Below are 22,371 nucleotides of genomic sequence, written 5' to 3' on the forward strand. Positions count from 1 at the left end.
TTACAAAACACAGATAAGAATTCTGCCTTGAAAGCGATGATGTTATCCATGTGTGAATATCTGAATGTTAATACAATTGCACTACTGTTTAGAAATTGTTAGAATACAGAAGTGCTACAGCTGAGCCTAAGTTGCTTTGTCTCCATTGTGAATTCATTATTGCGTAGTTTGATTCTGAGGGGTTTCCAACTCCTCTAATAATATACACAAAGCTTTGCACATGACCAGTGAAAATGTAAGAAGAATACTAATTTTCCTGTAGGATTAAACATGCCTCATTACAACATTACATTGCAGATTTCAGACTCAAAAAGTATACAGAAAAGTACTCTGTTTATTAAACCAACAAATTAAGGTTAAGGACAGGTTAGTAAAAGGGACACTTGAAAATCTGCTTGGCTTTTAAACAAATTACTGACATTCATCTGTGGAAAAGTATGTTACACAAGTGTGTGAAATAGATTCGTCAGTGGAGTTTGTATTTCACACAAATCCTATTTTTTCAAGGGTACACATAAAAATAAAACCTCTGCGCAAATGATTCCATACTATCCCTGTACAAAGGCTATGCAAATCTCGTGCTATTTAGTGCTACTTACATAATGCATGTATCGTTTTCTGAAATAAGCCATTTAAAAATGAAATTATGCAAATCAATTTCAAAAATGGAAAGCTAAACAAGTTTGTTTATTCAGATTGCTTGTTATATCAAAGTTAAAATGGCTTCAAGGGCTATATTGCATTTTTGATCATTAATATTAGTTGTGTTTCTGATTCATGATTCCGATCATATCAACAAGACAAGTTCCACTCGTTTCAATAGAGACAAGATTTCAGCGTACGTTGTTTCACTTACTGTATTTCATGTTGTGCCATGCTGACATAAACTTTGATTTTATCTTTTCTACTTCATCTGTCCCTGTGGCCTCCATATTCAGATTCCAGAGAAAAAGCCATCGCTGTCTTGTAAAACATTAAATTCTGCTGCTGTAAAAACAAAAATATAAACATATCCATGGGCACAGAGCACAGTAGTATCACCACCCACACACTTGGGTACTTAAGCCTAACATGACCAGAAACAGTAATAAACTTGCAGAATCCTCTACTTCCAGGGACTGAGAAGCAATCACATGTTCCATGAATAAATCATAAAAGCATTTGATTCCAAATACCCACTAATAAAATTACAATGCAAAACTAAATAAAATATAATGTTCTCCAACAGCTCTCTACTGCACCACAAACTGATCCAGGGCGTACAACCTGTGCTGGTGTACAAGCATGCTTGGTCTAATTTGCAGTGCAATTAAGAGCTGTATTTCACTACTAGAGACTAGATACTATTCTGCTAAAAAGAAAATGGCAAGTAATTTTTTCTCACATCAGGGATTCGGAGCACTGATAAACATATCTTGGCTTTAAAAAAATAGCATTAGTTTCAGATTTCTAGTATTTCTAGCCAAGAATTTTCCTAAGCCCAAGGGTATCTGACAAAGAACTACGTGTTTTGCTGCATGTGTACAAGGCAGAAAATAGTTAACAAAAATCCGTGTAGTAACAGTGATATAATTGTGAACAGAACTAACTCGATGGAGGGATAAGATCAGAAGCCGAGCAGAATATTGTCAACAAATCCATGCTTAGTTTACATCCCTTCGAAGTATCACTTGCAGTGCAAAAAGGCTCCCTTCTGATTTGATCATGTTTTCTGCAGTAGTCCAGCTGTATTGCAGAAATGAGAGTGGTAAAAGGGTGGTAAAAGGCACTGCTGTGCATATCTTTTTTTGTTAAAAAAATGCTATAAATTGTCCAAAAGGTGTGGCAGCAGCATGGAAATGCACATTTACTGACTCTCTGAGTTGCAGGACAGGATAGACTTTACCTTAAAACCACTCTGAATTCCTAATAATAGAAAAATAATATATACTACTTTTATTTATCCCTGTTTCTAAGAAGTCTGAGAAGGCGGGACAGAACTCCTTTTGTAGTCCACCTGCACCACTTACTAACAGGAAGTTTGCTGCTAAAAAATACAGCTTCCTTCTCTGCCTGCATTCTGTCAATGATTCATTTTTAAATACTTGGTACAGATTTTCCTGATGATATGAAGTAGCACAAATCCTTAAACAGGTAGGTGGAAAATGTTTTTTCATGTGGGACATCAAAAGTTGATAAATAGTGGAACATCACTGCAGACTTCACCATATTCTTAGCCAAGTTTGATAAGAACAAATGAAGAAGTGAAGAAAAATAAACCGTTTCATTTCATTAATCAACCTAGACCAGGAAGACACACCATCAGAGATGTTGTATCTAGAACTTTATCTACCTTTCCATGCGTGATTGTCCACGGAACTGAGATCAAAGCAGATGAAGTCTAAAGCCTGTTACTTCTCTCCAGTAGGAGCGTAGTTTCAGGAAGTAAAATGTAACCCCGATAGCATAACGCCTGATGCTGGTATCTCTCGGTGAAGAGAGTATGAAGATGTTGGGGTGCCAACATCTTCTGAACCTGGAGGTACTCACACTGATGCACTCCTTCTGGGATCTGGAGGTAGGGCATGGAAAATCTTTTGCCCAAGCCCCCCCTAACATGCTTTTCTGTTATTCTATTGTGTTATTTTTTATAAAAGTTCCATCAACAACCTTTCTGACCAAACAAGAGGCAATACAAGCTTAAAACAAACAAACAAAAAAAAACACTTCACAAAAAAAAAAAAAAAAACTTAAATTAGACTTTAATTAAGCTGGGTTTTTGTAGGGGAAGGAAGAGAAAGACAATTAAAGGTTGGGTTTTGATTCTTGCCCCCCCCCCCCCCCCCCTTTTTCTTTAGGAAAGAGCAGAAAAGACTTTGCATAGTATCACTGACCAGCTGGCAATGTTCATAAGATTAACTTCTTCAGGAGGTGTGTTTGGTCTGGCCTGTCCTCATGTGATCAGAGATGGTCATTTCTGTAGAGGCCAGTGACTGCCATAAAAGCCAGAAACTTTAAAAGCTCCCTCTAGCTAAAATTAGGAATGAAACAAACTCTACTGTTCCTAAAGGCACTGAAGGAAAAATGATGCAATGCGAAAGCAGCTCGTTTTCCTTTAAAAGACAACGGCCATCTCAGCACAATTTTCTTTCAGCCCGTTTCATTTCTTCCCTAGCATTACGCTAAAGGTGTGAAAGAGACTTTGAAGAAGACTGCTAACACAAAGCGGACGAATTTATTGCACTTGAAACATACAGGGTTTTCCTATTAGCATGGGAACTTAACAGTAACAGTCCCGCTGAAACTACTGGAGCGGTATCAGGAGACGGTCACTGTGAATAGATCCAAGCCCAACGGGCACAGCATAAGCCCTGTTATTAAGTCTCAAGCTAATGGTTTTGTGGGGAAGTTGGCTCACCCAAGAGGTTATCTGGAACGTGCGTTACTACCAGGACGTTACCTCAGCGTGGCACAACAGCCTCTGAGCGCACACTGAAGTCCTGTGCTCTGGGACTGCCACCCACGCGGCCTTGGAACGGGACGGCTGTATCAAAGTTGCTGCTTTTAGGTTTTTTTTTTTTTTTTCCTGTTTATTAACAATGGAAAAGCAACCTAACCTGCCGCTGCGACTCCAGTGCAAGGGATGAGCGGGGTCTGAGGGTGACGACCTTTGTTAATTACAGAACGATGACCGCCCTCGCTTTTTTTTTTTTTTTCAACCTGAAAGGAAACCGCATTAGCAGCGCCACTTAGCAAACCTCACAGAGAAGTCCCTGACGGAGAATAACACGGAAACGTTTATAAATAAATGGGGTCCTCTGTACAGAGCCCCCTCCCCGGCTCTAAGACGGCTCCCCCGTCACCGCTTTGCACAGGACCCACGACAACCCCCCCCCCCCTCAGCCCCTCAGCTCGTTCCGGACCTGCCCCGCTCCGGGGCTCGGGGCCAGCCCCCGCCGCCCGCCCCCCGCCACGGCCGGCCCGGGGCTGCCCGGGGGCTGCGGGGCTGGGCCCGGGAACGCGGAGCCGCCACCGTGAGGGCCCCGCGCCGCCGGCCCTGCTCCTCCCCGGCCGCTCCCCCTCGGCGGCGCTCCGCGACCCGCTGCCGAGCCGCCGCTGCCGGCGGGGCCGCCGCTTACCCCCGCGGTGAGCTCCGTGCTGCGGTCGGCCGGGAGCGGCCTCCCGGTACCTCGGCCGCGGGGGAGCGGCTCAAGGACTACAGGTCCCGGCGGGCGCTGCGGCGGGTGGAGGCCGGGCGACCGGGCGGTGAGCCCGCGCGGGGCATGCCGGGGGTTGTAGTCCAACGGGAGGGCGGTTTTCCACAGCCGACCGCGAAGGCGGGAGGGCGCCGCGGGATGGCGGCGAAGGGCGGAGGCTGAGGCGAGGGATGGGCCGGGGCCGGGCGGAGGCTGCAGTCAAGTCCCCGGGAAGGGAGGCCCGAGGCGGTTGTGTGACAGGACAGGCCCCGCACAGCCCCCAGCTGTGGTGTCAGGACGAGCTGTTCGGTCGTGTGACCCCCACTCCAGTAAAAGGGTGCAAAATCCCCGAATTCTGTGGGGGATGGTGGTATTTAAACCTCCAGCCTAAACGTCTATATATTTAGTTGTATGCCAACGCTAGTTCCAGTTTTTTTTTTTTTAATTCATTTTCTAAAAATGGTCAAGGAATTGCATCTGCTCTCAGCTGCCTAGGCTACATGTGCTGAGGGGTTGCTTGTAGTCCTTTGTAAAGTAGGTTCTTCATCAGTCAGCTGCTTAAAATAATCATTGGAGGTATCAGGAGCCAATGTTTGAAAACAAAACAAAACAAAAACAACAAAAAAAGAAATGCTACTCCCAAAGAAGTGCAGGATTTGGGAAAGATGGGGCTTGAATTTGCTGAATGTAACCGACATTATCACTTCACATCCTATAGAAAGGCCGTGTCCCGGTGTTCTCCATGTGCCTGGGACTCCAGCCGCACAAGTTTGGGTTGATGAAGGAAGTTTAGTGGTTTATTTTTTTCCATTTTGTGATTTTACTGCCTTCTGCTGGCCAACGATGATCAGGCTGGGTTTGATTTTTTACATTCGGCACGTGATTATAGCACCTGATGTAAAGTCAAGCTTCAGGAGGATAAATGCCAACAACAGGTATTTCGTGCTGTTTTTTTTTTATGTGTCATCACATGGATATGATATGTTCCACATACTGGGTCCGTAAGTGCAGAAGGTCTTGGGTGTGAGGGTGCAAAGCAGAAGACAAACCGTGTTTCACAGATCTAGCTGTTGGTCTGAAGATAGGTTACAGGAGATCACAGTTCTGCTCCTTCCCCTGCCTTTCAGCTCACTGCTCACCTCTGCTAACAGCACCTCAATGCTGTGATCGCAATCCTGATCTCTTCTGGGGAATCCTTTCTAGCAGTGATCATCTCCACACAGCAGCGTAGTAACAGCACTACCGTGATAAAATTTGAAAAATCCTAAAAAAAAAATGGTCACAAGCTGTCACTGTTCCTTTTCGAAACTGGAAAGGAGAGGTAATACACAGGACGTTGCACACACACCACGTATATCTTAATATTCCAAGCAAAGATAAAGATTTAAATATAAAAAACATTTGCTGTTTGTACTAAATTCGTGAAAGACTGTCCCCACAGTCCTGGGTAATCTGTCAGTGCAGAAGGAGACAGGCCTGCCTTCAGAATTTTATGGCCTATTTTAGAAATAATAGTTCTTTAAAGTTTCATCTTTGCTTATATTTTCAAAGACAAAGATGAATGTGCTTGTCTGTTTGTGCATGGTCTCGAATATTGAGAGCTCAGTAGCTCACATGGCTTGGATTTGGGTAAATATTGAACAAAGAATTATTCAGTTGATCAGATGAAATGACTATTCCCTTGCCTGAAATTAGTTGCCTGCACCTTCCTGCTCTGAAATTTAATAACCATGCCCTGATTTGATAGGCCACACAATATGCCATCTGGATATACACTGCAAATCCCTCAGGCAATCAGGTTATGAGAATGAAGATATTTATTTTCTGCTTTTTGCATCAGTCGGATCATGCAAAACAAAGCTTTGATTGCAGAATAATTCCATAGGCAACCATAAATAACTACCTGTAAAGAAAGAGTTTTCTTCACACTGACTAATTCCTGTTTCTGTAGGAAAGATTTGCAGAGGCAGTGGGAGAGGGCATATTGCCCTTCTAACAAACATCATAGAGATTATGCTTTTAGTATTTTAATGCCATAAAGGCCATGCAAACCAACTTTGAGCTCTATTTGTGCTAAATTAATATGGTAAAAGTAACAAAATATTTAAAATCTGTGTTTATGGAGAATTTAATTTGTCTTTCCTTTTTTGGTAGGTAACCCAAACAGGTAATACAACGAGGCAAAGCCAAGAAGACTGAAAATTAGAGAAGATACTCTCTGCTTTATGGATCTTTGAGATACCACGGTTACAGAACAGTTACCCACCAAATACTGCAGATAGGTAAGGTAACACCAAATTGTTGGGCAGTTAGGGGAACGAAGCTTCTACTCCTGTATGTGCCACTGGCCTACTAGATCACCTCTGGGAAGTCATCTAAGCATTCATCAATAATCTGCAATATATTTTAAAAAGCCCATTAAATATTTGGCCAACCTGTATGTGCTTTCCAAAATACCCATCTGTGTGTTTTGTAAACAGAACAGACCTTAGGTCAAGGAGCTATAAAGAAGGGAATTTTTCCTCATTTATTTTTAGTTTAATTTCCTAGGGAAGTAAGCCATCTTTGATCTGTTTCCCTCTGGAACGTTTTGAAACCACTCTGCAATTTAATCAGGTTTGCAGAGCCTTGGAGACATTAAATACCTCCGTTTTTTTGTGGAAACTGCTGTTCAAGTAAAAAGAGACCCAGGATAGGATAAAGGGAGAACACAGGAGCCCAGGCTGTGTTAATTCTGTTGCTCACAGAACTACTTGTTAGAATAGGTTACACCAAGGTTGCTCCCACTCATTTAAGAACAGAAAACCTCAGACATGCTTGTAGCAGGGTTGTTTGCATTTAGCAACACTACTGGAAATAGAATGGTTAGATGAAGGATACAGAGCTTTATAAAGATGAGAAGCATTTTTGATTAAAATATAGCAGCTATGGACAAGTATTTTGTCTCTGAAGCAAACCCATCTCTCTAGAATGTCACAGGTTTCCCAAAGAAGTTGGGATCTTCAAGGTTAACAGTCAATGCAAGCAAGCAATAAAGCAACAAAGAAGCGTGTATGCTTGAGGAATCCTTTCAGATAACAAAGGATTCTCCCATGTTGCTTCTTGAAATCTTCCCACATGCCTGCACAGACTTGACTATGACTATGCTATCTGCTAAGGGTGGCCCTGAGGTCCTTTTCCAGATCGGACTCACCTTTCTACCAAAGTGTGAATCTGCTCACATGTGCCAGGCGTGTCAGTCTGCCTGTGGAAGCAATTGTGACAGTGGTTTGTGCACCATTCTTGAGGTCATGCAAGATGAAAGGGGCAAACCGAGCATACCCCTCCAGAGATTGCTGTTGACGTGTTTGCCTCCACTGATTTAGCCAGCATGGTTCTACTTGTACCACTTACTCCATCCCAAACCAGATTTCCTTTCCAGGATGAGGCTAGAGAAGAGGAGATGCCAATAGGATACCTGTAAGAATCTGTGTCAAGGCTATGTTTAATTTAAGATCTTAGTTAAATAGAAACAGTACCTAAAAGTGATAAACATTAGCAGAAATTAGTCGAATCTCAGTTGGGAATACCGCAAGTCTGTAGCCAAGGAGATTCAAGTTCAAGAATCTGTCTATCAAAATGAAGAAATCTGCAAGTGATCATTCCAAGAGATGAAGAATTTAAAAAATGAAGCAGATGTCAAACGCTGCTATATGAAGAAGGCTGCAGAAAGGCCAGTGGAGCTGAGGATTCAAATTTCCATTTCTCCTCCAAAAGGAGCTTTTCCTGCAGGAGAAGTACGAGTCTGGCCACCATTCCTGTGCAAATGTCTGCTGGTCTCCCCACCCGCTCCACCTAAAAATGTGGAGGTAAGTCCAAGAGGAGGGGAGGAACAGCACACCGCTGCTGTTTCCCCCATCTTCTGAGAGCACCAGTGCCTGGAGCTGCTGTTCCCCAGAGAGGAGGCGTGATCCTGCTGTGGGTCAGGCTCAGGCTGGGAAATTTTGCTCTAGGAGACTGTTTTATGCATAGCTGTTGTGCTTCACGCAGTAGTTGACATGATTTGATTCAGTGTCCAGAACTCAATGTAGCTCCCTTGCCATGTGTATCTCTTGTGATCTTCTGATGGTGGTGGCGATGAAGAACATTGTTCCCTCTAAATCTCATCTTTGAAACGCTTAACTCAAGGCACGTTGGCTCAGATTCCAGCTCTGCCGTCATTTGCTTTTGCTGTACCTGACTTGAGCCATCTATAAAAGAAATAGCATGGATGTAAGGGACGTAGTGAAAGCTGCAGGCACTCGGGCAGTCCTCACTCCTTCTTTCTGTTACCCTTCCTTTCTCATTCACCCAGTAGAATCCAGGCACTGGGCAAACGAGGCAGCTCCTTCTTGCTCTGAGAACCAGCATCTTCACTCTTACCACATATGTCTTGAAATGATAATTACGCACGTATAGTTTATTTGTGTGTAGTTCCTTAACTATAAGGAAATTACCTGCCTGAGAGAAGCAGAGATTTGGCCCTTAACGAGTTTAATTCCTTTCACTTAGTTGCCAGTAGATGGCTCTCTGAATTTACAGTCCCTTATTTACTTCATTGTTTATTGAATTATGCTGGACGCATTTCCAGTGGAAAATGTTTGGTGTTTTTGCTTTGAGGAAGTTTACGTAAGAACAAGGAAGCGATGGAATGAGTAAATAGACTGCTAAGAGACAAGGCACGGGATCAGTTCACTTTTTGCAAAATGTTTTGTGGCTACAGTCCAAAAGATTTTTCTTGCGCAGGATTCAGCGTTAGGAATTATCAGACTCAAGGAGTTACATCTGTGTTCACAAGATGCACTTGCCACATTTGATTATAGCCAAGTAAAATTCATTCTCAATAAAAAAGAAGGCATTTCAGTCACTTATTTTAGAGGATGTATGTGGTTTATGGACAGGACTGGTTCTGAATTCATCGAAACGCTTCTTCATTCACGCCCTTTCAGTGTAAGGGAGAGAAGGGCAGGTGCTGTTTCAGATATGTGTGTTGATAGAGCACTGTGTCTGAGCTATGGACTTCAGATGGGTAGCCTGTTTTTGTTACAAGGTACAGAGAAAACAGAGGCAGAAAGGTTACGTGACTCAGTGCCTGTCAGTGGCAGCACTCACCTCGGCGCTCGAAGTAAGACGCCACATCAGTCACGCTGATTTGTCAGCAATACAGAGGCAAGATTTGTTGGCACTATGAATTGTAACGTCTGGCACTGTTGAATTTATAATTGTGAAAGACTGCATCTTTTCCTCGTATTTCTTCACTTTTTCCTCGATTTCTTTTGATTATTGCTCCACACACTGCAAGATTTAGGGTCGATCTATAGAAGCTCTTTCCAAGGCCATGTGTACATTTCTACTGCCCTCTGTGATCTCAGCATTTAAAGTCATCAGCGCCAACTTTGTAGACTGTTGTTGGGCTGTTACTGCCTGAAGAGTAATGAGAAATCTTTCTGTTATTTTTCTGAAATTGACTTGTTGACTCAGCTGCCTTGGGAGATTTTGTTCATATTCAGTCCAACCATGTGGAGAAAGCCTGTTTATCTGCAAAGCAGTTATCTCCCGATGAGGGCATCTAAATAACTCTTACCAACTGTGTTTGATAGAAGTTTACTTGTATCCATTTTGTATCTTTGAATGGGGAATACACCTATATTGTCTTTTTGTACCTAGATGTTCCACATTAGATAGGGTGGAGTCAGGGTTTTTTCATCTCTGTTGATACTTGTGTACATTTACGTGCTTCAACAAGATGAAAAGCAAATCCTTGACAAAGAGGTGAATGTCCCTTGCTCCGTGTAGCTCTGCAGTGGTGATGTACAAGCAGCACAAAGGCCCTTTGCTGGCAAGCAGAGACTGTTGCCGTAGTTTAAAGCTTGACTGCTCCCAGTTCCTACCCTGCTCTTCCAGGACAGGAGGCCTCTCCGGCAGGGGTGGCAGAGCAGGATGTGTGTCCCCACCTCAGCCAGCAGTTTCAAGCCCTGGTATCCACGCAGACTTCCCTTCCTCGCAGCCTCCGATGTCAGAGCACATCTGTCAGGCGCGGCTGGGTCGCGGGCACGGCTCACCCGCCTGCCCTTCCGCCGGCAGCCTCCGGCACAGGGGCGGGAGGGCTGCTGGAAGCCGGGCTGCCCAAGCTCGTCTGGCCAAAAGGCAGTGAAAGAGCGGGGCACTGACAGAGGAGCAGAGCTGGCCCCAGAACTCTGCAGCCGGTTACCTCGAGCCCCATGCCACACGCTGCGGAGATGCAGGAACCAGCTGGCACGCGGCGCAGACGGTGCGCGGGCAGAGGCAGGCGGTACGGGTGGCTGGGTGGCTGCTTCAAGCTGCGCCGTTCCTGCCCGACAGACAGAGCCTTAAAGTCGCCCGTGTCACTACTGCGGTTTGAAACATACCCTCTGCTTTTCAGCAGCCCACGCTAACAAACCAGTTGTAGAAAGCTTTAAAATAAGGTATACGTAGCTTTTGGGGATAATAGCCAAATTTGCACATGCCACCAATGAATCAAGTTCTTCTGTCAGTAGTAGTAACAGACCGGAGAATGAAACCTAAAATCCAAGAGCTCTCTTGATGGACCTTAGCTCCTCTGTGTCTGTATGAGGGCTCGTGGGGCCGGATCGCTCTTGGCACCTTCTGGCAGCGACAAGAATCCCCCTTTTCAGAGATGCAGGATTCTCAGTTTCAGCATAAAAGAGCCAGGCAGTGACAGCTTCCCTTAAGGCAGGACTAAATGAGTCCTCCTGCATCTCAGGCTGATGTCATTTTGGAAAGGAAATTCCGTGCGGGATGGGGGATGGGGAGAGAGGAAACGTTTCTGGTGGTCCCGCATGCCGAGGTCTGTTCTTGTGAGCACACAGCGAGAACTGATTCGGATGTCAGAAGGTTTATGGCTGGCTGGGTGTCCTGTACACCCTCCGTGAAGGACTTAGCCGGGGGGGAATCCTACATGCCAGCAGCAATTCTTTGTCTGGGCAGACAGTTGGGGGCTATTTCCTCCCCTCCCCCTGGGTGAAGAGCAGCCCTCGCTCGGTGGCACACAATGGGTCTTTGCTTTGCAGCATCTCCATCTGCGTGCACGTGTGGGATGCGTGGCAGCACGCTTCTGTGGCAGGCCACAACCGTATCCCCGCCGGACCCGCTTCGCACATGCCACAGCCCCATTAGCTCCGGAGGGATTGCTCGCGTGGGTACGTATCCGCAGATCGCGGGGCCTGCTGTTCCCTGGGCAAACACACCCAAACAGAAACGCAGGGTAACTGCGTGCAGCTGCGAGTCGGTGGCTTCTGCCGGTGGAAAAATGGGTGTACTCGGATTGCAGGCACAACGTGCTAGAAACATTCACACAACGCAAACAGATGGGATCGGATGAATTAACACTTGCCACTTTGGGACACTTCCTGGATTACTATTAATAGGTCCCCGGGTTAGATTAATGCACAGCATATGTCGCGTAGCGTTGACTCGGAATTATCTGCGAGAACGCGTCCCGGGTCCAACCCTTTTCTGAAGCACCGAAATAGATTTATTTTTGTGTGTTCCTCCCCGTTTACCCCGTTAAAAACGAGCACCTCCGGCGCAACTCGGAGCCCGCTGCCCAGCTCCAGCCCCCTCCCGGGGCCGTGCCGGGGGGTCCGGGCCCTTCCGAGGGAGGGAGGCGCGGCGAGAGGAGGAGGAGGTGGAGGAGGAGGAAGGAGGAGGAGGAGGAGGAGGGAAGAAGAGGAGGAAAGAAGAGGAGGAGGAGGGCTCTGGGCCGGCTGCGCCGCGCGGGTGCGCGCCTCCTCCGCCCAGCATCAGGGCGCCCGCTCCCGGCTCCCGGCCCCGCAGCGCGGCCATGGCGGAGCGCCGCGCCTTCGCCCAGAAGATCAGCAGGTAGCGGGGCGGCAGCGCCGGGGCTGGGTGCGGGTGGTGCGGGTGCGGGTTATGGCTGCGGGGGGGGGGGGGGGGGGGGGGGGGGGCTCCCGCCGCTGAGGGGCGGCCGGGTCCGGCTCGGCCCGCGCCCCCCCCCCCCCCCCCGCCGCCCTCCGTGCCGGCCCTGGGGCCGCTGACGGGGCGACGCCTGCACCCGGCGGGGCGCGGTGGGGCCGGGCCGGGCCTGAGGGGGGGCCGCGGTTCCCCCGACAAAGGCGGCGGCGGGGGGGCGGCTCTCCGTGAGGCTGCCCGCGAACAAAGGCCGCGCCGGCCGCTCCCGGGCGCCCCGCGGCGTTTCCCTGCCGGGCCCGCGCTGCTGCGGCCCCGGCCCCGGCCCCGGCCCCGGCCCGGTGGGGAAACGGAGCCCCTGTGGGGGCCTTCGGCCTTGAGGGGACAGCGTGCCCCTGGCAGGGGGCAGCTGGGTGCTGTTGCTGTCAGCCCCGTGGAGCCGCAGAGCTGTTTGACGCCAAGCAGCGCCGTTTCATGCGTTGTTATTATTATTATTTTAGGCTCCTGAAATTTTCGCTGTGAGTTAGGCTTCCAGTTCCAGGTGGGAGCCGCGGATTTTCTGTGGGCAGGCCTGGCCGGGCAGCTCCGTGGCTCCCCTCCCAGCTGGGACTTGTGGCAGAGTTCAGGTGGGAGCCGTGGGTTTCGCTGGTGTTGTTTGGGAGGCTGTGGGCAGAAGTGAAAGGAGGGTCGTTTTCGTGCCACTGAGTGACAAAACTGAAGGTACAACCGGCTGCAATTGCAGAAATCGTGATAAAGGCCACTGAAAAAGAAGCTGGTCAGAGGAAGAGGCTGGGAAGGAGGTAGAGGAGGGGCATCCATCCCACCCCACGCAGGATCTGAAGGCAGGGGTGAAAACGCTGCTCCTCTCGCCCATCTCTGCAGTTTTGGGTGTGCTCCGGCCAGGGGTTAACGTGGCAGGTCAAGGTCTGAGGAATGGAGAGGACTGGATTCGCTGCCACACCATTTGAGCTGGTTCGGGATTGTAGTCAGAGGAATAGTCACAGGAGAGACAAATACTAGAAGCAGGAGCGTTGGAGTCCTGCAGCCCCGGCAGGAAGTTAAATAAAAGGGCCCTGGGGTCACCACCGTGGTGCTCCTTTCTTCTGCCTCCGTCAGCCTCTCTGCAGTGCAGTTGGTTCATCAAGCAGTAGCACGGACACGTTAATTTCATGGGGTGGTGACCGTGAGGGTTGCAGCTGTGCCACCATTGTGTACCTTTGCATCTAAGCCGCTTGATGTGTTTTCAAGCCAACCAAATGGCAGCAGCGTGTGCGTGCGGGCAGAGGTGGGCTGAGTCGCCAGGCTCATTTGTGGGGTTCACCGTCCTCGCAGGCCGTGCCTGCGCAAGGACCAGGCAGCCTGCGGTGAGGTCAGCTCCTCCGGGAGCAGAGCTGTCGCAACTCCAACTCCTCTTTCTTTCATGCTTATTTGTCAGGCTGCTGCGTTTCTGTCTAGAATTCCCCATGTTTTAGTATCGCCGCCTGAGAAATCTCAGGTTCGCGGACAGCCCGTCCAGTGCACGTGAAAGCAAAAACTTCTGGGCAGAAGATGCAGCCAGGGTGCTTGGACTGAGCTGTAGCCCTCCTCGTGCTGGCACAGAAAGTGCTGCTCTGCATGCTCCTGTTCCCGAGGCTGAGAGATGGGGCTCTGCTCACCAGCAGGCAGCATACGGAAGTCCCAGGAGCTGCCTTGGTGGCTGCTGGAAGCCCTCCCCCGTTCCATTGTTTAAAGAAGAATAGATCCATCACATATTCACGCTCTGCCCTCCGGTTTGGCTTGCTTATTGAGGTAGACATACCATTTGTCTTATTCACAGGAAATGGTCATGCCGCTCTTGGTCTGGCTGAAAGTGTGTAATTCAAATGGGGCATGCTGCAGGTCCGTGAAGGTAAATTACTTTAAGGCCTGCGTACCAAAGAGATGCGAGTCTCTAAGCTGGTTATTACAGTAGTGGTGGAAAAAGAGACAGGAGGTTGGCTGTTCTGTTTCTTAGAAAGACCACAGATGTGGTCTTCACGGCACTGATTTACTGCCTGTGCTCTCCTCAACCAGTGTGGTGAACCTCAAGGGTGCACACAGGACTCCGGGGTCGGGCGGTGGCTGTTTGTTACTACTGACACGTTTAAATGTTAGGGTTAGCAGCTATCAGTGACTCCTGCAGCAGTTTGAAAAAATCTTTTTAAGACTGCCTGTTAAAAGATATCTTTCTGACCAGGTCATGCTGCTTTTTTATTGGAAGGCTTCAAACCAGAAGAGATTTTTAGCTTGAACTTTGGCCACTCCATGTACTTATTCATTCTTCTTGACCCTCTCAGAAGAAACTCTCAAGTTAAACTTGCTATAGAGGGGTAAACAGTACCTGAAATCTTGCCTGAAATTGTTAATTTTTAATTGAAAATACATTGTTAATGATTTTTTTATTAAACTACTGGAACATCCTTCTGGAGTATCATAATACTTCTGTAGTCGCTTGTACGCTATTTTTTCCATCCCTGTGTAAGAATAGATGTATTTCTATGTAGTGCCTCTGTTCAGCTCATAGGGTTTTTGGGAGACTGGAAAAGAGTTAGCAGAAGGCAGGATCCACGCCAGCTAGGTGAACTACGGGCATTAATACCTGTGGGTAAAAGCCAAACAAGCACCAGTACGTTACTCTTGAGCCAGCCAAGCTGCCTCACCAAGGGCTGAGCATTTGGTCTGAGTGCTGTGTGCGGCCCCTCTGGGGCTGTGCTGTCCCTGCCACATGCTCACCCCGTTCCCTTATCCCCGTATTTTTTCTGGTTGTGGTGTCGCATGTGAAATGGGATGTGGAAGCACCACCTCCAGAAAGGTCAGTACCGAGTTCCTCAACGTCCCAGGCACTGAAGCAGGCTGGATCCCAGATCTCCAGTCTTTCCAGGGGCCGGCAGAGGAAAAGACCTGCAGATTTGGTTGGAATTCATATAAAGAGAAAGGAAAAATCGCTCTTTAAGCATCACTCAGCATACACAGCTAGGCAGATGAATGCAGCCTTTCATACAAGTCCCTGTTTCAGTGCCCTCTCGTTGCTCATGAGCCATCTCGAGACTGGGCGACGTAGCCCAGAGCTGCTGCTTCGGTCAGACCTTCACCGTTCTGAAGGCATTTGTCCTTGGAAGAGTTTGTTCTTCCTTCCCTGCTCCCGCGGTTGAACAGGGTCCTTCTGACCTGGAATAATGCACCTGCCTTACCCTCAGTTTTACTATGCCTTTCAGCCTCACGCAAGGCTCAGGGTGTGATTTTTTTACTGGTGTTTTTTATTCTCCTGCTGAGGATTTTCGCTTTTCAAGTTCCTGGCTTTTGGTGGCATCTGCAGAAAACACTTTTCACCCTCCCGTGTCCACCTGCTTGTCCCTAGGTGCTTCTGCATGAACGGGAATCACCCGGAGCCGTGTGGCACTGCTGCCTGGGGCCGCGGTCCTCGGCAGAGCCTTGCCTGGAAGGAGCTGGTCCTGCTCTCGGATCATAAGTGATCCAGAAATTTCCCACCATCCTGAGGTTTCACATTGTGTATGGACACATTTTTGGAGTCCTCTCGGCTTGTTGTCTTTATTCCCGTGCTCTGAGGGCAAAACTTTTGTATTTGCTACATTCGGAGCTAGTGCCTCGTTTCTGTGGAAGCTCCCTTGACACTGATGGGTGACTGCAAGAGGAGCCTTGGGAAGACTAAACGTACATTTGTGTTCGCTTAGAGCCCTTTGGCACGGCCTGAGCGATGTGTCAGGGACGCTGACAGCCGCCTTTGCCCTGCCTGAGGTTAAACAGGGGCGGCGTGAAGCCTGCGCCCACCGAAACCGACAGCAGAGCTGCCGCTGGCTTCCACGGGCACCACAAGTGCGGTGGGCTCAGCAGGGTGCTCAAGCACTCCGTTCTCTTCCTCTGTCCAGATGCCGTTTGCATTGTCAAAACGCTTTCCTGGATAACTGAAAGTATTTTTAACAGAAGCTTCTTTCCTCTTCTCCAAAAGCTGCGTTGCTGGCCCTGTTCAGCTGCTGTGGATGTCTCGTGCTGGAGTCAGCAGCGCGCTGCGAGGCTTACGGAAATCCCCGGCTGCTCGGCGCGGGCGAGAAGGCAGAACAGCTTGTCTCTGAGGCTCAGCTAGCGCTGCTGCTTTGTCCTAGGCTTCCTTGTTTGTCTTTAACGTGAGAGGTGGCTGTGTTCTCCTGGAGGATCCAGTCCTGTGGTTTTCACAGTCGGGTCTCCTGGGAGCTCAGCCTGGGGGTGATCCTTTCTGCCTTAATACCCGACTGTTGTCAGGAGAGCACCACGGGTCGCGTCGTACGGCGACTGCTGCTTTAATCAGTGGTGAGGAAAAAGGGAACATGTTGTTGTTGTTCATCTCCTGTGCCAATTAAGAACCCACACTTACCCCGCAGCACTCAGGATCGGGCAGGGTATTTCCTCCGCTTCAGATCGTAAATCAAACCCATTCCACTGGAAAGGAGAGGAAGTCGCTCCGGAGGAAGCAGGACCTCGGGTTTCGGAGGAGGGCTGCGTGCAGCGCACGGCGGCGCTGGCAGGGTAGCTCGGGGCCAGAGCTCTCCCTTGAGCCGGTTCCCTCGTGCACCACGCCGCGTACCTGTTGACTCACACCGCGGTGGAGCCTGGACGGAGCCGTCTGTTGGAAAAGAGAGGCTTCCACAAAGCGTTTGGAGAAAGAACGATGTCTCCTACGACATGGGTGCAGGAAAGCTGAGTGTTTTTACAGAGAAGTGACAGCTGTCACCGCATGACGGTCAGTCGCTGGACACTGAGTGAGCACTGAGTTGTGCTAACACCCAAGTCTGAGTGGAAACCCAGTGCTAAGCTCCATTTGGGGCAAAGTCAGCTCTGTTTGACCTGTGTTATTTGTTTCTGAGAAAGGGAAAAGCTCCTAACCCCTCGAGCGACACAACCCAGCATCCAATGTCAAAAGGATGCTAAGGTCCTTGAGAGGTCTTGGTGAGCCTTTCCTTGGGAAGACGAGAAAAACTGATATTTCCAGTACGTTTCCTAAGCTAAAAACAAAAAGGAACATCTCATGGGTTTGGCAGGGTAAGCCAGATAAAAGCAGGAATATTTTTGTGTTCGGTAACGAAAGATGGACGTGCAAACCAACGGCTTCGTTTTATTCGCGGCTCTGAGCGCTGAGAAAACAACCCGTCATGTTTTGCTTTATAAGCCAGCTCCAAGGGGATTTTTTTTTTCCTTTCCTTTGTCTTTTTTTTTTTCTTTTTCCCTGTGTGAACCACATGCACTCACAATAATTAACCAGTGAAGGAGGTCAGAAAGGAAGTGACTGGGGAAGGCGTACTTTAAACATAGAGACCCTGGGCTTCGCGAGACCGCGGGCTGTAATTAACTGGAATGTTTGTCTAAGGATCCCAGGTTACATGCTGAATATAAGATAGCTATTAAAGAGGCAGTTTTTTATGTGTCCTTTTAATTATCAGGAGCTTTAATGGCTCTTGTGTTCCGCCAAATGGATTTTTTTTGTTCAGCTGGAGACTATTTGGAGATTTATTTCTTTTTTTCTGGTTGCATTTGGCGTGCCCAAGTTGGTGTAGGAAGCCTTGCTTCTAGTTATAATGGAAACAACGTTCAGGGTTATACTCTAACGTGACCTGGTCATGAATAGATGGCTCTCGTCACGGACAAAGAGCTTTTGGAGATGGAGGAGCGGAAGCCACCTGCATTACCGCTGGTAGGGAACCGGTGCGATGAAGCCGCGAAGAACCCGTCCTAAAATTTGTCAGCTAAGGTGTTTGCTCAACAGGAAAGGGTTGAGTTGTTTCCACTCATGGGCAGGCCTCACCGGGAGTGAGCGATCAGGATGAAACTGCGTTACGAGGCGAGGCTGCCAGCCGGACCAGAGGGCTCTTGGACCTAACCGATGCCACAAAACCAAGCATAAGTACTCTTGGTGTCTAGATTTCATTAGAAGATGGTTTCTAAGCGTCAGAAGCACGATGCTTTCCAGCAGTTCAGTACGTCTGTGAGTGCAGCGACGCAGAAGGCTAACTCCCGAGGTCTGTGGATCGGACTGCGGGCTTGGAGTGAGGTGTAGGAAGTCCTGGAGGCGCCAGCTGGGAATCTGAGGTCCGGCCGTAGCCAGCTCGCTCACGTGGGGAGGGTTTGGTTGCTCAAATGCTAAAGGGGGAGAGCACTGGGACTCGGGGGTAACGATGCCAGTCGTGGTCACACCGGGAGTTGTTCAGCAAGGACTTTCTGTGATTCGTCCTTGCGATAGTCCTCAGGGGAACTCTTTGTATTCCTTGAGGTTTTTAATGGGGCGCCGACGTGGAGCAGCCGTCGACGCACAGCACACGGTAAGAAGCGGCGCTGATCAGTGCCACCCCTTGGTTTTATGGCTTTTCTCCGCCTTGGGCATCAAGTGACCTTCCCAGCAGGGATGACGTCGGGCGGTGGAATCGCAGCCGTGCAGACTCGTGGCGCCCCTGAGCAGCGCTGTCGTCGTAGCCGAGCTTGCTTCTGCTTCAGGTTGGGGTAAAACACAGCCGTAGTGGAGTGAAGGTGCACTGACAGGGTGCTCCACATCCAGCAGGGGTCCCAGCTGGGGCCAGCACGCAGAAGAAAGGACTGAGAACCTCTGGAGCACTGGGATGCCAGGCACGTCGGGTTCGTAAAGAGCTGCTGCGTGCAGGAGGAGCCTCGCCGAGTAACGTGTGGGCACCCGTCAGCTGTGCCTTCATGGCTGAGAACGAATTTCCTCCTCAGGCTGTACTTTCCGTCTGGAAACAGCGCGTGTCTCTTGAAACAGGGAAAGATGTCTAGTTTTTCCAGCGCTGCACTGCAGGCAGGACGTAGGTCCCAATCCTCTGCGTACCGTGACAGTGAGAGAGCAGGTTTAAAACAGATCATCTGCAACGCGGGGAAGCGTTTGCGTCGTATCAGCTGCGGATGTGCCACGTTTTCCATGCCAAGCAGCCATTTTAGTGCATCCCAAGTTGTGCCGGAGATACCAGCAGCACGTGTGGTTTGCTCTCGGGTGTGCACGTTGGTGTGTGTGCTCGGGGGGAGCAGGGACGGGGGCGCCTCAGGGCGCTCGGACACCCCCGGCGTGGTCCGTACCCAGCGGGAGCCCTTTGCTGTGCTTCCAGGAGCCACCCTGCAGAAGTGAAAACAGAGCCTCCTGCGGGTAAGGGCAAACATGCAGCAAACAACGTCTTGCAGCCAGAATAAATAAAACCTGTTTTTTTTTTTTTTTCCTTCTGCAGTCCGCTTTTTAAAAAGACAACATAATGCTTCCTCTAGCTAATCTTACTCCCATCGTTGGCCCGAGGAAACATCTGCTGTCCACGGTAGGCTTCCTTGCCCCAGCGAGTTCCCTTTTAGAGTTTCCCTCAGTCCCATTGGCATCAGTTGCCTCCACCTGCCCCCATCCCTGCCCACCCTTCGCTGCCGCAGCAGTCCCTGGGCTGGGAGTGCTGCCTGACGGCTGGGCAGGAGGGCTTTATCCCCCGTTATATCGCAGGGTGTTAGCAGCCCTCGCACCGTGGTGGCCTGCAGCACCTTCCCCTGAGCGATGACTCTGTTCCTGCAAAGATCGCTGATTTGGCAGAAATAAATCCCCCTGACCGGTACCGTGCCCTTGCAGGTGGGGACCTGTGGCTTATTTGCTGCTTCTCGTCTCCGTGGAGCTGGACACCGCGCACCTGGGAGGCAGGGCAGGCTGCGGTGCTGCAGCGGGGAGCGGGATGTGGCCCACAAACCGGGCACTGCCCTCTGCAGCAGCACCCTCCTCCTGCCCAGGGCGTGGGGACGGGTTGGTCAGCAGCTTTGCGGCAAAATGGTTTTGTGGGGGAAGAATCTGGGCTTGGGCTTTGCTCTGAAACAAAAGCGTTCCTGCCGAGGCGAGCTGTGGCGTGGCATTTGGCTGCTGGCATTTCCCTCTCCGATGTGCTGTTTGCTGAGGGATCCCCTTGGTGGCTTTACCCAAAGGTTGTGCTTTCAGGCTTACTGCTGAGATCACGGCTTGCCGGGGAAGGTGAAAACCCCAAAAGAGGCCCCGGATATGTTTTACCCTCCCTCCACAGGACGACTGATGTGCGTTTCTCCTTGCTGGTGAGAAAAGTTGCCCGCTAGTGGGATTTCTGTCCGGTGGAGAGCACAAGGCGTTGTGCCCTGATAGTTGTGTATCCCGCCACCAGCCCACTGTTGCCTTTTCTTTGTGAAAAGGGAAAGGTTTTTGTGGTGACCCGGCCGCTTGTTTCCCCTGTGCTGGTCCTGTGGCATGTCAGCCCCCCCTGCGTGGGACGGCTTTCCTGCCGCGGAGCTGGGTGCCGCAGGGGCTGGCTGCTGGACGGAAAGGGGCTGCCAGGCCTCGTCCCTGGGACTGCAGCAAACAAAAATAAGCGAGGGATGAGAAAGAGAGAGCAGAGCACAAGAGCAGATGTGTGGCCAGGCTTGGAACTGCCGAGGGGCGCGGAGAGCGCTGGAGGAGAACTTGCCATGGTGGGAACCGGAGGGAGCCTGCTGGGAACACGTTTATTTGTGCTCAGTGTCCTGTATTTTGTTGCCACGTGTGTGCACAAAAGAGCAGTTCACAAAAGGAAAAAGATGCACTGTTAAGAACATGGATGTGGAGCCTTGCGAGAATTTCGTGATTCTCAAGGAGTTTAATACACGTGGTCTGCTCTCAGCAGCCGGTGACGCTCTTCTTCCAACCAGTGCACTGAGGGCTTGGTTTTACTCCCGCAGCAGAGGAAAATTGGCTGTGTTGTGATTCTTTTACAGAGATAACGTTGTCCCTGTCTCGTTTCAGAACCGTAGCTGCTGAAGTCAGGAAGCAGATCTCAGGGCAGTATGGAGGGTCTCCCCAGCTCCTCAAAAACCTCAATATCGGAGGCAGCGTCTCTCATCATACGACTGTAAGTAACGCTCGGAACACGGAAGAGTGAAGGAGGTGTGCACAGTTTGATTACTGTTTGGAAAGAAATCGCAGGGCCTGTTCACATAGTGACAGGTTGTTGACCTAAGCTGATAACACCAAGGTAAATAATTCTGTGCAGAAAAATGCTAATTTTGGAGGTCTCTGTCCTGCAAGTCACTTGGTGTGGTTGGGAGTTCATGTTCCTGCAGAAGCTTTGTAGGACACAGGGGCTCCCTTGACCAGATCTTAGTTGCTTTATCCCAGAGCAGCTTGCACTGGACATTAAATTCCACGTGCACGTCTGGGTCTCCCCACAAAGAGCTCCTTGCAAGCTCGTGCTCTTCAGGTATCTGTGTTCTCATCATTCTCAAGAGTGGGACCACAGTTACAAAGCTCATTTGGTTTTCAGAGGAAATTTAAATGTTATTGCGAAAGTTTGAATGTGGTTATTCTTCAGGAGTGTATATTTATTCACATGTTTACAGTCCACTTTCAAGAGTGGCTGAAATGTAGGCCACGCTGTGAGGTTCACCCTCTCTGAAATCTGATTTCCTTGCATGGCCTCTCAGTAACCTTCAAAACTTACTCAGCATGGTGGTATAAATTTCAAGAGTTCAGTAAACTTTTCCAGGCTGGAACTGTATTTTTGGAAGTGTTATTTTGATTTGGGTTGTTCCTCTGGGTCATAGCAGTTTCTTTTGCAGCAGTCAACTTAGAAAACAACTACTATAGCATCTCGCTTTCTTCAAAGAGGGGTGATTAGATCAGGCAGTGCTGGAAATATGCCTTGAATTTGATAATCTGTACAAGCATTCTGAGGTCACGAGTTCTTCTCTCGTTTTGGGGTAGTGTCCTGAGCATCTCAGAAGGGATCTCAAAGACTAAGTCGGCCCCTAGTCAACTCGAGTGACTTTGGTGCAGGCTGAAAGTTCATCCTTAAGGAGATAGGGCTGTGCCGGAACAGCTGGGAGCTGGAGGGGGCTGGAGTTGGCGTTGATTCCCCGTACATCAGCTGCGTCCAAGAAGAGCAGAAGGCCGACGCTGCTGTGTGTGCAGCCTTACTGCCGTGAGCACAGAGCAGGAGGGGTTAACGTGCGCGGTGTGTCCAGCTAGTGCTTTATCACGGCAGGCTCCGTAGGGGTGTGGAATGATAATGCAAAGCCCTGACTTGGCGGATCTGACTATCTTCTGCATAATCCAGTAATTAGGGAAAAGGGAGGCCCTGCTGCTGTTAGCAGCATGGGGCTGGGTGGAGCGCTCTGGGTCACGCGCCCACTTCCCTGCGGCGATGGATAGCTGAGGAACAGGCAGCTGCCTCTCAAGGACCCACTGGAAGTCCATCCCACAGACGTCGGGGCCTCACTTGTCTCACACATG

General features: G+C 49.5%; 2 protein-coding genes across 15 annotated transcripts in view; one reads left to right on the top strand and one right to left on the bottom strand.

Moving 5' to 3' along the window:
* The window catches only part of ATG4C (autophagy related 4C cysteine peptidase), a 28,237-nt gene extending 23,894 nt beyond the window's left edge, over window positions 1-4,343 (bottom strand). Inside the window, exons 1-4 of one of the 4 annotated variants that reach the window (XM_080603125.1) lie at window positions 4,119-4,343; window positions 3,597-3,699; window positions 1,590-1,725; window positions 857-987 (exon numbers count right to left, since the gene is read on the bottom strand). In XM_080603125.1, the coding sequence (XP_080459251.1) occupies window positions 857-932 (76 nt within the window). In that variant the 5' untranslated portion in view covers window positions 933-987; window positions 1,590-1,725; window positions 3,597-3,699; window positions 4,119-4,343. Of the gene's footprint in view, window positions 1-856; window positions 988-1,589; window positions 1,726-3,439; window positions 3,519-3,596; window positions 3,700-4,118 lie in introns of those variants that run through there. The other 3 variants (XM_080603123.1, XM_080603124.1, XM_080603126.1) reach the window with 3 other exon arrangements.
* Window positions 4,344-11,884: 7,541 nt separating this feature from the next.
* The window catches only part of DOCK7 (dedicator of cytokinesis 7), a 98,761-nt gene continuing 88,274 nt past the window's right edge, over window positions 11,885-22,371 (top strand). For 9 of the 11 annotated variants that reach the window (XM_080603098.1, XM_080603099.1, XM_080603100.1 and 6 more), the window contains exons 1-2: window positions 11,887-12,056; window positions 20,887-20,992. In XM_080603098.1, coding sequence (XP_080459224.1) covers window positions 12,019-12,056; window positions 20,887-20,992 — 144 coding nt within the window. In that variant the 5' untranslated portion in view covers window positions 11,887-12,018. Of the gene's footprint in view, window positions 12,057-20,886; window positions 20,993-22,371 lie in introns of all 11 variants that reach the window. The other 2 variants (XM_080603097.1, XM_080603095.1) reach the window with 2 other exon arrangements.

This window comes from Anser brachyrhynchus (assembly GCF_964034855.1).
Source record: "Anser brachyrhynchus genome assembly, chromosome: 8".
In the NCBI taxonomy this organism is placed as follows: Eukaryota; Metazoa; Chordata; class Aves; order Anseriformes; family Anatidae; genus Anser; species Anser brachyrhynchus.